This window comes from Branchiostoma floridae, chromosome 10 (assembly GCF_000003815.2).
Source record: "Branchiostoma floridae strain S238N-H82 chromosome 10, Bfl_VNyyK, whole genome shotgun sequence".
Classification (NCBI taxonomy): Eukaryota; Metazoa; Chordata; class Leptocardii; order Amphioxiformes; family Branchiostomatidae; genus Branchiostoma; species Branchiostoma floridae.
Window position 1 is genome coordinate 18,764,536 of NC_049988.1, and position 13,025 is coordinate 18,777,560.

A 13,025-nucleotide genomic window follows, 5' to 3' on the forward strand; every position below is an offset into this window, starting at 1 on the left:
TCTTCTTCAGCGTCACTAGAATTAGCGTTGGTTAGAGTGCCATGCCTGTGGCGCCGAAGAAGACGATAGATGACGTAACTTGAAACGTCCGGAAATAAATCTCCGTTTTTATCCAGTTGTAGCAAGGACGTATATAACGTCCTTGGTTGTAGAGATTGAATTGTATTCAAATTCTGTAGTACATATAATGTGCCTTTACTATCAAACAAACACACTCAAAAACAGCTATCAGACAAAGATCTTCAATGAGAAGTTTTATTTCATAAATCCCTTTGGGGATTTACTAAGTAACAGCAGACTGAGGTATAACGTGTTACCTTTACAACAACTGTACTTCAGTAGTTCCTCTGTATTGGTAAATGACATAATGAAGAAACTCACCTTTCTCTAACCGACACAGGGGAAATACAAATGTAGTTGAAAATTTCCTATTGCTAAGGCACAATATAGTCTCCGGAACATTCTGTTTCGCTGGACAAAGCCAAAATCCTAGACTGAAATAAGTTAGCCGAAAATTTGGGTAACTATTTCAACTAATAAATTCCCCAGAGTTGGTTAGCTAAACTTTAGTTTCATGATAAGGCTACTACTATTTTGATTTATCCACTGCAAAATTGTCAAACTGAACTTTCTGAAAGCCAAGAGTACCTATAGCAGCGAAACCGTTCTTGGTGGGGAGTTGAGCGTCGGTAATATCGAACAAAACTTTCCCATCGTTTAGAAACCCGGCTACACTGTCTCCCTTTGCGTAAAGGGTTAGCTTGTGCCACTGGCCAACTATAGTAGCATTGACTTTACCCTGTCCTAAGATGTGATTCCTGCTAAGGTCTGAAGAAACAATCCAGTTGTAAGTATCGTCTTCGAGAAGCCAGAAGAAAACACCCCTGGCTTGCCTGACGTCACAGCCGCCACGGTCCACCCGTGCGGCGACAAAAGCGCCGCCTCCCGATTCCACCATGACATCGCAGCTGACGCTGACGTTGGACCAGTTGTAGTCGCCTGCCAGGACAGAATGTTACATGTGTCAGGAAAATAGAAATAAATTGCAAGAAAAAGAAATTGATATTTACCAATATGTCTATAACTTTTTAGTCCCTTTTGTGTGTTTTGGAGGTATTGTGAGTATGCTCGTGAATGTGTGGGTGTTACCCGTGTATGTGCGTGTGTTTGTGTCTGTTTGTGTGTACATGTATGTGTGTTTGTGTGTATGTGTGTGTGTGTACGTGCGTGTTTGTGTGTACATGTATGTGTGTGTGTGTGTGTGTGTGTCAAAAATCGCGAATCAGTGCTCCGCAAAAACAAAATCACTGCAACTTCAAAAGTCTGCGAAGGAGGCTAATGTTACCAATACAAACGGAATTTCCCTCAACCAAGACCCCATAGCTCACTTACCGATGACACTGATTGCCGAGTCAGCATCGTTGCACCACACGATGGGCCTCTCCGTCAGGTTCTGCCTCAGCGTGCCGACGTGATCCGAGCTGCTCTCATTCACGTACAGCTCGAAAACTCCTGTCTGATGTGGAAACAAAGTTTTTTTTTTGTATTTGCTTAGAATGTAAGATATAAGCTCTTCTGTGTAATGATTTGGGCCAATTCAGCTCGAAAACTCCTCTGTCTGGCGCTGAAACAAAGTTGTTGCTTTTTTTCCTTATTTTTGCTGAGAAATTAACTAAAAATTAAAACATATGGAAACTTGCGTCGATGAAGGTTAGACATCCAGGTACAGTAGTAGCCACTTGCGCACCTGATTAACGCACACGTACACTTCTGTTAACTGCACGGAATCCCAACTTGGTGCGGTCCAGCTAGATAACTTCGCATTATTGCACCAGCCGGATAATTGTACTAAATTAATTGGCAAATAGGCCGTGCAATTAAGCTGCTTCTACTGTACACCAAAAAGCAGTTGCAATGATTTTGGAAACGATCAGACGCTACAGATAACATAACTGTTTTAGAAAACAACGGTTATAGGTTACCCTGCGGATAAAGGTGAACTATTGTTACATACCTGATCGGCAAAATACGGCGCCTCACTGGAGTCCGCCGGGCCATCAAACTTTGCCTTATATGGGAGCGGGAACGGTGCCGACTTGGGAGGGTTCGGGTACAGTTTGGGCGCATCCTCCTTCACAGTTGTCAGGGTGTACAGACAGTTCTCCGCCACTGCTATTGAAAACTTCCCCCCGCTCACCAATAGGTCATCCTGTTTCTGGAAGTGTTCAGCTAGGCTGCCGATGAATTTCGAGTCCCATCGATGAAGGCGGGTGATGTTTTCAAAAGCGCCGCCTAACTGGAAAGTTGCGACCTGCCCCGATTTCACATCGTAAGGCGGAAGCAAGGGGCGGACGCACTGCGAATACTGGTGAGTCATAGCCTCTATGACGATCGTCAGACCGCCCTTCCCGTCAGTCAAGGACACATAGCTCCCCCCGCCGTCCAGATGACCGACGCCTTTCAGGTACTGCCAGCCGGGAGAGGTGAAGTGGGTGGTGTGGGCGGTCACCCAGATGGGGTCGCTGACCTCGTAGTGACCGCTCCAGGGCTGGTTGGCTGTCATCAAACCGGCCCGTGGGAAGGGCAAGTCCTAGAATAAAAGGACAACAAACAAATAAACAAACAAGAAATCGAACATGGCATAGCGGGAGCCGTGAAATATGTCTACATTTTGTAAAATCGAAAATAGTAGGTGTCCTTCCCCTATGATATGAGTGGTTAAAAAAATCTACAGTCCCATGGCCCAACCTGGGGCAAAAGGCCCTATTACTGTCATATTGAGGTCACCTGAGGTAGTGCTCCCGGGATAAATTGGAGTACGGCCGAGTTATAAAATCGTCCCGGCTCCCGACAGCAAAAAAACGCAGTGATCACCCCATGGGCAAGGTAAAATGTAAAATGTAAAACGGTAAAATGTTGAAGTCAGGTTGTACAATATAGGCTACGTAAAACCGGAAATAACGTACGTCGTAGTAGCTTGCGATGAGGTTCCAGGATATGGTGCTGGTCATGTGACCGTTGACGTAGTTCTGGTTGAGGATTCGCGCCCAGCACGAGGCCCCGGTGCCGTTGTTGTACGTACTGTAGTCTTCCGACGACCAGAGGGTCTTCCCGGTTTGTTGCGCCATGGGGGCGCTGTGCGTACCCGGGTAGTGGGACCCTGCAACGGTAGAACGATGTCGTATTTGGAAGACATATGACGTTTTGTGCAAAGAATATAAATAGACTAGGAACTTTATGGTTACATCGATGACGGGTTAGACATCCAGGTAATAAGAAACGGCAGAAAGCAGTTACCCGAACTCCAAAATCATATCCAGCTGCTTGAGTAACTGCTTTTTGGCGTTTGGAAATAACATTAATGACACAGAACTTTGAATTTTCAGAAACAAAAAAAATGAAGTCTTTTTGAAAGGAGTGTGTTCCAACTTTCCATGGCTGTGACGTCAGAAAATGGTCAAAGGTGCCTGAAAGTGGGTATCGTCGACCGTCGCGGCTCACCCCTGACGTCACATTTTCGGCACAAGAAATTGCGTCAAATGCCCTATGAAGACATACAGTCGAAAATTCGTATGATTACTGATCTTCCGTGTGTTGGATTTATAAAAAATATGTATATCCAGACGTCTCTACATAATATAAGTATAGATACCGGTAAGCTGAGATTCTGAGATTCTACAAAACTTGTAAATCTGTATACGCTAGAGAGAAGTACTTAGAACTAGTGGATTTCGAGCTGCGCTCCGCAATAAGCAAAGTCAGAATTAGCGCTCATCCTCTAGAAGTGGAAAGAGGGAGATACAAGAGATTACCAGTGTGTGAAAGGATTTGTAAATATTGTACATCTAAAGCAGTGGGAGACGAAACACATTTCATTTCCAAATGTTCATTCAACGAAACCGAAAGAATCACCCTGTTTAGAGAAGTCACAAAGACTTATCCCAACTTCCCCACATTGACAGACAAACAGAAGGCCACTTTTCTCTTGAAATCGCAGAACCCACAAATTTTAGAAAATGTGGGGCTTTTCGTCTCCCTCTGCTTCCAAAAAAGAAGTCAAACCCAACCTGCTTAGAAATAGCCAACACTAGTATTAGATTAGAACATTGTTTATGACTGTCCATTGTCACTATGTGTATACTATGTACTTGCAATTAGCCCTCGGGCACGAACTTGCAAATAAACTTCTTCGATGAGGATATAAAAAAAAATTACAAATAAATTAATCTCCAAGCAGATCCTACGGTAACATAAGATAGTATCAAAAGCTGGTAGACTCGGTAGTGAAGCCGGCCGGAGTTTGTTACGCTGCCCGTTTGACTCCCTTTGGCCAGCTATACTCTTTGCTTTGACACTATCTTATGACACCTTAGGATCTACTTGGAGATTACAAAGAAATAACCAAACGCTCACCAATGATGTCCACAGCAGCAGCCAGCTCAGGATCCGCCATGATGTCTTTCGAGATCTGCACCCAGCCTCCGTCTGGTGCCACGATCATCACGTGACCAAGGTCATTGTCGTCCAACGTTTTCCTCAGCGTCTTGATGTAGGTGACGTCATGAATCCTTTCGTTCCAGATCCCCACGTAGTCAATGGTCAGGCCGTGGATCTAATCAATTTAGTAGAAGCCGCTTAATTGCACGGCCAAATTGCCAGTGAATTTCGTGCAATTATCCGGCTGGTGCAATAATGCGAAGTTATCTTGCTGGACCGTATCAGTTTGAGATTTGGGGATTCCGTGCAGTTAACAGAAGTGTGCGTTACTCCGTTGTGCAATTAACTGGTTTCTACTGTACTGTTTATTTCTTTTGATCTTTACACCCACTGCCACTGGGTTATGTTACTAGGTAGAAGCCAGTTAATTGCACAACGGATTAACGCACATTTCTGTTAACTGCACGGAATCACAAAATTCCAAACCGGTGCGGTCCAGCTAGATAACTTCGCATTATTGCACCGACCGGATAATTGCACGGAATTCACTGGCAAATAGGCCGTGCAATTAAGCGGGTTCTACTAAATTATTGTTACAACGATTGATGTTTTGTTATTTATGTTATAGCTTTTTGTTACTGATGACCTCTGACCCCTCCTCATTATTTTAAGTTCACTGAGTTGATTACAATTTTACATTCAGTTTACTTTCAGTTCTTCTCGTGTATACTTGTAGACTTATGCTGGCTTATATTATTTGATTGTTTCGTATTTTAGATGGACTCCAGGAAGAATAGATCGATGTTGCGTTTGTAAAGTCTAACGTTAGTTGACCTTTATCCGTACGGTAACCTTTATCCGTTGTCCATATGAATAGGGTATTTGGGGATCGTCAAGTCGATGGAAGGTAGTTTCACATTGCAATATTTTGAAAATGTTGACATTTGAAACCCACGTCGTTGACCTGAAATCTCTAAATACCCAGTTTTTTTTCAACAACGAATCTAGGTTACCCCACGGATTAAAGTGAACTAGCGTTAATGGAGATCGAAATAAACAAACAAACAAGACCGTTTTGGCGCCAAGGATCCAGTTGACGATGTAGTTTGCGGTTGTTTCCGGGCGGTGGTAGGGGAAGGCCTCCCCGCCCCCCACCCACCCCGGGAAGGCCCAGGGCAGCCCGTACAGCTTGATGCTCGGGTTGCGCTTCTTGGCCTCCCGCATGAGCCACCACTCGTACCCGCGCGTGTAGTTCTGGTCGTCTGCGCTGTGCATGTGCGACGGCTCGCTGCCGTCCGTGCTCTGAGCGTCTCCGCCTGGAAAGGAACGAAAGAACGAACGAAAAATGAGTGAATAAATTCTTCTTCGTCGATGAAGGTAAGACATCCAGGTAATAAGATACGACAGAAAGCAGTTACTCAAGCAACTGGATATGATTTTGGAAAGGTTTCCCTGAGCGTAATTTCCCACGAGGGGCTTTGCCCAGTATTGAAGAGTAATGTAGATGTAGATGTTTCCAAAATCATATCCAGCAGTTGCTTGAGTAACTGTTTTTTGGCGTAAATTCTTCTTCTTCTTCACCGTCTTCTTCTTAGAAACTGTACATTTATATTCATTTATCATAGATGAATTGTATACAACACCACTTGCAAGAGACAAACGTAGACTTTATTGCCTCTTTAATGATGTTAAGAAGTCCCGTTATAATTGTACACATCCGTCAACTTTCAAAACCACATAGGCGATCACTTAGGGTTCCTCCCCTTTTATCTAGAATAGCAGCAACTACGTACACCAGATTATCTTAACCCAACAACAGAGAAGTCGGGTTGTTAGTTCTCTGTGTTTGTCTTGTACCAGATTTAGCACGAGCCACGCGACCTTTGGAAGGGAGCATATATATAATCCCGAAATTTCAACTGGTGTAAGGGACACTATCACCACGTATTTATTATTGTTTTTTTTACACTTTATCAACATGCACAAGTACATGATAATACATACAAACAAATATCACTTGTTCATGAAATTACAAAGATTGTTGTCCTTCCAAGAGTATGATAACAATGTGACCTGTCAATAATTTGAACTCCGGGAGAGTCCCGGGTTCAACAGGATGCACTTTATTATTACAATAGATCGTGGCCGTACCTGTTAGCCCGAGTATCATTAGCTTATCAACAAGTAAAGTTACAACTTAGAGTTAGCTTTTAGACTAGAGTAGGCATATTCTATACTATTCTACACTACTTGTTTGTTTGTCCCCTTTCATATTAAATGCAATTAGCCCTCGGACAAGAATTTGCAATAAACTATTATACTATCATTAGTTAATCGGGGCTCCCATACACCCCCTCACCAAACGTATGGAAGCCACGGTGAACTACTGACTAGGAACTTCGGATACGCCAAAAAGGAGTTACTCAAGCAACTGGCTATGATTTTGGAAACGGTCAGACGTTTCAAACAAACATCCATTGTCTTTCGTCAGTGACACTGGACATATCTTGTTGGAGAGCAGTTTTTATATGGCTTGACACACACACCGCGTACCGTTAGCTATCTCTTGGGAGTACCGTTAGCTATAACACTGATGATGTCTGAAACCTCTGATCGTTTCCAAAATCATATCCAGTTGCTTGAGGAAGTGCTTTGGGCGTATCTTATTACCTGGATGTCTAACGTTCATCGATGTAACTAGGACGATACTCAGGCTACCTACCTATCTCCACTTTGAGAATCTGCAGCGCCGCCCCGAAGTTGGGTTTGAACAGGTAGTCTAGGATCTGGGACCGGTACGGCTCGGGGTAGCTCACGAGGAGGCGCGAAGTCGCCCCTCCGCCGCTCAGGCCCCCTACCCCGTCAAACCTCGCCCCCAACCCGCCCTGGTCCGTTAGGGTGTAGACTGAGGCGATGGGGGTAGTTAGAACACCAAGAACAAGAAGGCAGACGACGCTTCCGTATTTCGTGTTGGAAGCCATCTTGGAAGTAAAGGTCAGTATGGTTGCAGTTCTTGTGTACATCGCAAGGCGGCGCTGTACGAAAAAATCAAAGCAATAAAACTGTACATTAAGTGCATTGTTTTTACACTGTTTCCCCGGACACGTTAGTCTCAAAGCAGACATGTCAGCTGGATGACAAAAGAGAAAAAAATTGACCAAATAGGGACAAATAAGTTGTTTTTTGCAGTCTATCTAACCGGCTGGTCAGTTCACTCCTAGGCCAAGTAGCTGCTACTAGACTTTTATTCCTAACTTGGCCAAAGTCCCCTACTACTATATTTGGCCAGGTGGGTGTCTGGTAGAGACTAACTGTATGTGTTGACTTCTAGTTTCTGTGACGTCGAAAGAAAAGAACACTTCAAATTAAAGAGAGGGTAACATGAACTGATAGCATTTGGGATATTATTTTGAGCGGCACATTTACATACAACATGGCTGCTTAAAAGTGCTTATCAACGATTTTCATGTTCACAACAACACCTGTGTGTTAAGGCCATCAAACAATGTTTTCCTGGTTAATTTCAAATGCGCATTTACATCTGGATATCCAGTAGAAGCCGTTTGATTGCACTCCATATTTGCCAGCACATTTTGTGCAAATATCCAGATAGTGCAACAAAGCGAAGTTATTCACCTGGACCGCAGCACTACGGGACATTGGGATTCCGTGCAATTAACAAAAGTGTGCAGTTATACGTTGTGCAATAAACTGGCTTCTTATACTACACGACGTACAGTGTTTTGTAAGGTGGATTAATCTTATGGAATTACTGTTGCTCCGTAGTAGAAGATGCATGCCATGTGGTAGCCTATTCTCCAAGCAGAGGTTAGGCTCCGGTTGTTGTTGTTTTTTACGCTTTTTCTTGTCGTTTTTATCAGGCTTTCTTTTTTGTACTCTGTCTTGATGCGAGAAATCACGAAAGCTGGTTGATAGCGGTCAATTTCAAAGGAAGAGGAATAGAAAGCCCGATAAAAACTACTAAAAACGTTTAAAAAACACAGCCGGGGCCTAACCTCTGCTTGGAGAGTAGCGGTAGCCTTGATTGTACTTGTACATGTGTACGTTGCGCCTTGTACTTTGTACACCTGTTTAACAATGGTATTTACTTTGCGGTCAAGTTCAATATCAAGTGCACATAGATAAGAGAGAATACACAATGTCAATGTGTGCATGGGTCGTCCCAAAATAGAGGTCAATCTCCAAGCAGACCTTACGCTAGCATAACGCCACAAGATAGTATCAGTGCTGTTAAGTAAATGTGTAATATCCGCAAATTCGCAATATCGGCTAGTGTGCTAATACTGTTTTTTGATAATTGTCTTCTTTCTGGTTTTAACAAATGTAACGCGGCAGTGCAATTCAGGGTCTTAACAATGGCCCTGCTATCTGTACCGTCTTGTTGTGAAGAAATAAAACATTATGTATATCACTTCTTCCTTACAGAAGAACTTTATTGCACGACAATTGTACATGGTACAAAGTATGGCAACAACTATTACATAAAGTACAAAATAGAGGTATAGGATAAAGCTTAACATCCTAGTTAAGATAACAATAAGGGCTAATATGCATAATTCATTCATCATGCAATATCATAATGAAGTATATAAAAGGTGCCAGAGGAGTGAAGCCGGGCTAGGAGTGTGTTTGGCTACCGGAGGCTGATGACTCCCTTTGACCGGCTATACTCCTTGACAGCTTTGATATTATCTCATGCCACTGGTAAATCTGCCTGAAGAATAGTACCCTATCCGCAGTGACCCCAGGCGAATCTCTGGAAGAAGGTTAAGGTATGGGCAAAAAAGTCCGGAGTGTCGACCGAAGGGTCACTGAACGGTCTACGAGCAGAGAATGGAAAAAAGGGCGGGAGGGCGGGTGTTTTAGTTCCCTTACTTCCCCAAACGTCCCACGTCTCTTGTGCAACACATCCACGGCAACGGGGACGGTCTGACAAAAGCTACACCAATCTTCTTGTCCGCGGCTGGATTAGCGAATGTTCGGTGGGCCGCCCTAAACTCATCCAACATCTTCTTCTTCTTCGCCGCATCCCAGCTACCTCCAAAGCGGGCTACCACAGCTTTCCAATCCCCGCTATCCAGTGTCTTACCAAAAGAATCTTACTTCATCCAAACCCCGCCAGACATTCTAGATCATTTGCCGCCCTATCTCTTTTCCCTTTTGGAACCGAGTTCAAAGCCATCCGCGGTAGAAGTATACCAGGCCTAGCCACCTCTCCCGCGCTTGACGAACGCAACAATAGACCCCTCTCCATGTTCCTAGTTCAAGATGTGTTGTTACCATCTCCAGGATGGTGTCAAGCTCTTGATGTCGCTTGACCAGTTTCTAAACCGTACGAAACCTCACAAAGTTCAGACGCATTATGGATTCAATTTAGTTCCCAGCTTCATAGGCCTGTCTTTCCATACCCTCTTCATATCTTTATACCATCCACTTAAAATCATACACCCTCAAGTCACTTCCGTCCATGTCCCTCTACTTCTATAAAGCTCCCCAGCTACCTCCGTCCGACCTCTCCGGCGTAGATCGGCCAACATATGGGAATGAAAGGCGCAGGGCGTATAAAAGGTTCTATGCACAGGTGAGGATGTACAGGTGGTTAATGAGAGCACGTGGACTGCTCCCGACCAGGTGTCGCCTCTTAACGACGCGAAACCCGGTCAGAAGCAATCATGTGCCTCATTTGGAATAGTACCCTATCCGCAGTGACCCCAGGCGAATCTCTGGAAGAAGGTTAAGGTATGGGCAAAAAAGTCCTCCGTGGTCCCACCTCCATGCGCACCATCTCGGGCTTGTTTCATCACGTAAAGCTTTCCGAATCTTACCCACGTCTTGACTTCCACACCTTTCACCTTTCCTCAAACCTCAAACCTTTTCCCCACACCTCATTACTTTCCCCAAACCTCAACACTTTCCCATACCTAAACCAGCTATTATCGCAGACTCCGAAGTTGTCTTTATTTCCTTTCGCTGTCCACAAAAGCACGTCACCGCCTCCCTGTCTAGCACTACATTTAAACTCGTCTTACTGATATCTTCACCGACAACACTCTCTCGGATTGTGCATATGTACTAGTTCTCACTCATGAGACAAAGCCACCGTCCAAACTTCTTTTTTTTTTCGGGTTTTATCACACTTGTGGGCGGAAAAAACGACGCATCACAGTACCTATCTTTCACGTCCTGCGTTCAACAAACGCCAGGTTGAGCTTCCGTTAACCCTCACCAAAGTTAATTATAACGGTTTGCCCACGCACTGACGAGAGCACCTCTTGTCTAGGAGAACCCAAACAATTCTCCTTACAATCCCAACGAAAAGTCGTTATGAAGTCAGTTTTCCTACGAACATGGGCACTGTCTGTCCGGGGTGATACCCTGCCTTTCATATGGATCTTCTCTTGCAGTTTTTGCAGTCACCGGGTCGCTGTAATACCCAATCCCCATCCTGAGTGGAAGTTGATGGCAAAATTCCATACCAAACCATCTGACATTGCCAATTACGTTACCAACAACTAGTATTACATTGACAAAAACAAAACTTACAGAACAGATATTGATCTTCCAAATCCAACTGTGACTGAACTGAATTGATCAACATAATATATCTGGAGGCCTACCTAAATACCATCACATATTCCATTCGACTTTGTAAGAACGTGCCAGCTGACAACCTTCAAGCAGAAGCTCTCTTGTGCCAAATGGATTTAGAAGCATCTGGTGCTAAATGTTGGGCTTCTGGTGTACGCAACTCTCTGGAGAAAATGTGGCTATGCTTTCGTCTGGCAAAAACGCCAAGTCAACAGTCTCAAGTACACCTCAAATTATTTCACTAATCTATCAGGGCTGAAAGGACATTTATTTCCCGACCTTTCTATCTGAAATCCACAACAATAAAAGAGCTGCGACTACGAAAAATAAACTACGAACATACCGATTATTAACACAATCTTATAACGAAGAAGAATATCTTAAGATTACGCCATGGATCTACCATCACAAAACTAAGAATCAGTCGTCACAAATTACGAATCGAATCAGGAAGAAATAACCACAGTCCTCTAGAGCAAAGAAACTGCCTTTTTTTTTTAGTTTAGGTAAAGTAGAAGATGAAGTACAATTTACTGTGGAATGTCCGTTGTATGATAGCAATAGGAGCATCCTATTTGAATATGTGTCAAGTAAATATCCCCACTTCATACACTTGAACGACAAGGAGAACTTTTATTCCTGACAGCTTTTGATAAACCAACTCTAATTAACCATACAGCTAGCTACATTTATGCAATTACCAAGAAGCAAGAGGAAATCGAATGTACTAGAATAGATTAGATGCATATCTGCATATGTAGACGTGTGTGATTGTTTCCATTGCTGCATATATATATAACCGTTACCATTTGACCTGTACTTAGCCCAGTGGGGCAAAAATGTGCCATAAAATTCTTCATTCAATTATGTCACATAAAGAATGTCTGAAATTAATTCAAGACAATTAGTAGAGATGGCATTCTGGGGCTGCTGACTGACATACCTATACCAGCATCATGCGCTGTGGACCATATGGAACACAGATTAATGAGATTGCCATATTTGTATATAGCCGCACCTGTGCACCCCATTGTCAATCAGTCACTAATCCCCGGCCTTTTCCCCAGTCAATGGAGAGACACAAAAATACGCCCCCTCCCTAAGAATTCCCGAACGCGACTGACTGGAAAAAACAGCCGGCCAACCAGCCTACTTTCAGTGTTGAGGTGCGAGCAAAGTGTTCGAAAGAGTTGTTCATGATTTTGCGCTATTCAAACTTAAACGATATTGTGTCAACTGCATAAACCGCTTACCACCCTAATCGCTCGACCACATCTGCCTTGGTTAATATGAGAGATGACTGGCTGTCAGTCATGGAAAGAGGGGAGCTTGTTGGAGTTGAATATACAAATTTAGCGCTGCGTTTGATCTTGTTACTGACAGTACTCTCCTTGTCGCGGCCAAACCTAACGTGTTATAAATCATGGCCGACGATTTGAACCCAGAAGGAAGATTATTACAAACAAACCAGAAGCCCACCCACTGAAAACCAAGCAGCGTCCTAGATTCTGGATGTATCGAGATGTGGTCGTAGCTCGACTTATCATCGCACTTCGTTTGAAACGTGTTTGGCCTAACATACTTGGTAACGTCGACCAACTTATCTAAGACAAACGGGCAATCCTTATAATGAATGAATTCAGATATCTCTGATCACAACACAAACGAGGCTTAGCCGGATCCACCGTTAAGAGCATTATTAGGTAGGGTGGTGCGCCTTCACCTACCTTCCCCCAAAATTTAGATTGCGCCCGTTTCCAGCCTATCCAATAATGGAAAGGAAGCAATAAACTTCACAAAAGATTTACAATACACGTTGTTAACAAACACTTGCGGCTCAGGAAAGTCTACCTTAATTCGATTTCCCCGAAACTTGCCTTTAAATGGAGTAATGAACTTGTACACGTCTACCCCTTTATTCACCCACTCTAAGAGCATATCCTTATCTGGATGGTCGGCCAAAATCAATTTCCACTCCG

The 13,025-nt window shown here is 43.7% G+C and overlaps 1 protein-coding gene across 1 annotated transcript; it reads right to left on the bottom strand.

The window, feature by feature from the left end:
- Window positions 1-241: 241 nt before the first annotated feature.
- On the bottom strand, window positions 242-7,418 carry LOC118425041 (galactocerebrosidase-like). Its single transcript, XM_035833856.1, has 7 exons — window positions 7,160-7,418; window positions 5,509-5,753; window positions 4,414-4,612; window positions 2,967-3,160; window positions 2,015-2,590; window positions 1,393-1,516; window positions 242-999 (listed from the first exon to the last, which is right to left on the bottom strand). Exons 1-7 carry the CDS (start codon window positions 7,416-7,418, stop codon window positions 590-592), a joined length of 2,007 nt encoding a protein of 668 aa, XP_035689749.1. The 3' UTR covers window positions 242-589.
- Between the last annotated feature and the right edge of the window lie 5,607 nt (window positions 7,419-13,025).